General features: G+C 52.4%; 1 protein-coding gene across 2 annotated transcripts in view; it reads right to left on the reverse strand.

Annotated features, from left to right (window-relative positions):
- Positions 1 to 560: 560 nt before the first annotated feature.
- LOC113980413 (E3 ubiquitin-protein ligase RING2-A) overlaps positions 561 to 2,025 on the reverse strand; it is a 1,884-nt gene continuing 419 nt past the window's right edge. Inside the window, exons 2-3 of one of the 2 annotated variants that reach the window (XM_027707630.1) lie at positions 1,227 to 1,442; positions 561 to 1,056 (exon numbers count right to left, since the gene is read on the reverse strand). In XM_027707630.1, the coding sequence (XP_027563431.1) occupies positions 1,047 to 1,056; positions 1,227 to 1,442 (226 nt within the window). In that variant the 3' untranslated portion in view covers positions 561 to 1,046. The remainder of the gene's footprint in view (positions 1,057 to 1,226; positions 1,443 to 2,025) is intronic. The other variant, XM_027707631.1, reaches the window with a different exon arrangement.

Raw genomic sequence — 2,025 nt, forward strand, 5'->3', positions numbered from 1 at the left:
TTAATGAGGTTTGGAAGGATTTGGGGAGGATTTGGGGATGTTGGAAATCAGGAATGCTGCCAGAAAAAACAGGGAAATGGGGAAAAAGGGGAAAAAGGAGCTGAATCCGGGCAAAAACGGGGGGTTTGGGGCTCTAAATGAGGGAGATTTTGGGATATCGGGGATATTTTAGGATTGAGGGGGGTTGATGGGATTTGGGAAGGCTTTCGATGGGATTTATGGGAATTTTAATGAGATTTGGAAAGATTTGGGGGGATTTGGGGATTTTGGGGGGGTTTGGATGGGATTTGGGGATTTTGGGAGGGTTTGGAAGGATTTGGGGATTTTGGGTGGGTTTCATGGGAATTGGGAGGTTTCTGATGGGATTTGGGTGGGATTTGGGGATTTTGGGAGTGTTTTGATGGGATTTGGGGATTTTGAGGGGTTTCTGATGGGATTTGGGGTGAGTTTCATGGGATTTGGGAGGTTTCTGATGGGACTTGGGGGGATTTGGATGGGATTTGGGGATTTTGGGAGGGTTTGGATAGGATTTGGGAGGGTTTGGATGGGATTTGGGAATATCCAGGGGTGATTTTGAGGGTGACTTGGGGTGGATTTGCCTTGATTTTGGACTCATTTAGGGGGAATTTTCCTGCAATTAGGGGCCGTTTCACTGCAATTTTCCAGGAATTTTGTGGGAATGGGATGGAATTCTGTGGAATTTGCATGGATTTGGGAATTCAGGAATATCTGGGAATGATTTTGAGGGTGATTTGGGGTGGATCCGCCTCAATTTTGGGCCGTTTTTCCCCCACGATTTGGGGCCATTTCCCTGCAATTTTCTGGGAATTCTGTGGGAACGGGCTGGAATTCTGTGGAATTCATGTGGATTTGGGAATTCAGGAATATCTGGGAATGATTTTGAGGGTGATTTGGGGTGGATCTGCCTCGATTTCGGGCACATTTGGGGGGATTTTTCCTGTAATTTCAGGCCTTTTCACTGCAATTTTCTGGGAATTCTGTGGGAACAGGCTGGAATTCTGAGGAATTTGCATGGATTTGGGAATTCAGGAATATCTGGGAATGATTTTGAAGGTGATTTGGGGTGGATTTCCCTCAATTCTGGACTCATTTTGGGCGATTTTACCCCCAATTTTGTGCCGTTTCACCGCGATTTTCAGCGAATTCCCCCGAACAAGCCGGAATTTTTGGGAAACCCTCCGGAATCCCGGGAATTCCATCCCTACCTGTGCATGGCCTGCATCTTGAGCCCCTCCTCGATGCTGCTGCTGAGGGCCTGCTGGTTGTGGAGGCGGCTGAGCTTGGCCAGCACCCGATCCTGGTGGGCCTCGTACTCGTCCCGACTCGGGTAAATCTTGGAGATCAGAGCGTCAAAATTGGGATCCGGCCGCAGGGAACGCTTGGAAACCAACTTCTTCCGGCACGTCGGACACTCCTTGTTCCTGGGAATCAACCAGGAGGGAGGGGGGAAACAGGGGAGGAGGGAGGAGTCAGTTGGAGAAGGGAAATGGGGAGAGGGGAGGGAAAAAAGGGGAGGGAAAAGGGGAAAGGGGACACAGAGGTGGCAGAGGTGGCACCAGGGGTGGCACAGGTGACACAGGGACACTGAGGGGACACGGGGGACACGGGACATGGAGGTGGCACAGAGGTGACACAGAGGTGACACAGGGGACACTGAGGTGGCACAGAGATGGCAGAGGAGACACTGAGGTGGCACAGGGGTGACACAGGGGACACTGAGGTGACACAGGGACACTGAGGGGGCACAGGGACACTGAGGTGACATGGGGGGAGGTGACAGAGGTGACAGAGGTGACACAGGGGGTGACAGGGGGAGGTGCCAGGGGTGTCACAGCCCCGCTCCTGAGTGCAGTGATGATACAGTCGGGGCAGAACCTGTGCAGACACTCCTGGGGGGCCAGGGGGGGACACAGGGGGTGACAATGACACAGGGAGGTGACATATCCACTCCTGAGGGAGGTGACAATACAGTTGGAGCAGAACCTGTGCAGACACTCCTGGGGG

The sequence above is a fragment of the Neopelma chrysocephalum genome, unplaced genomic scaffold, assembly GCF_003984885.1.
Source record: "Neopelma chrysocephalum unplaced genomic scaffold, ASM398488v2 Primary Assembly neopelma1_94092, whole genome shotgun sequence".
Classification (NCBI taxonomy): domain Eukaryota; kingdom Metazoa; phylum Chordata; class Aves; order Passeriformes; family Pipridae; genus Neopelma; species Neopelma chrysocephalum.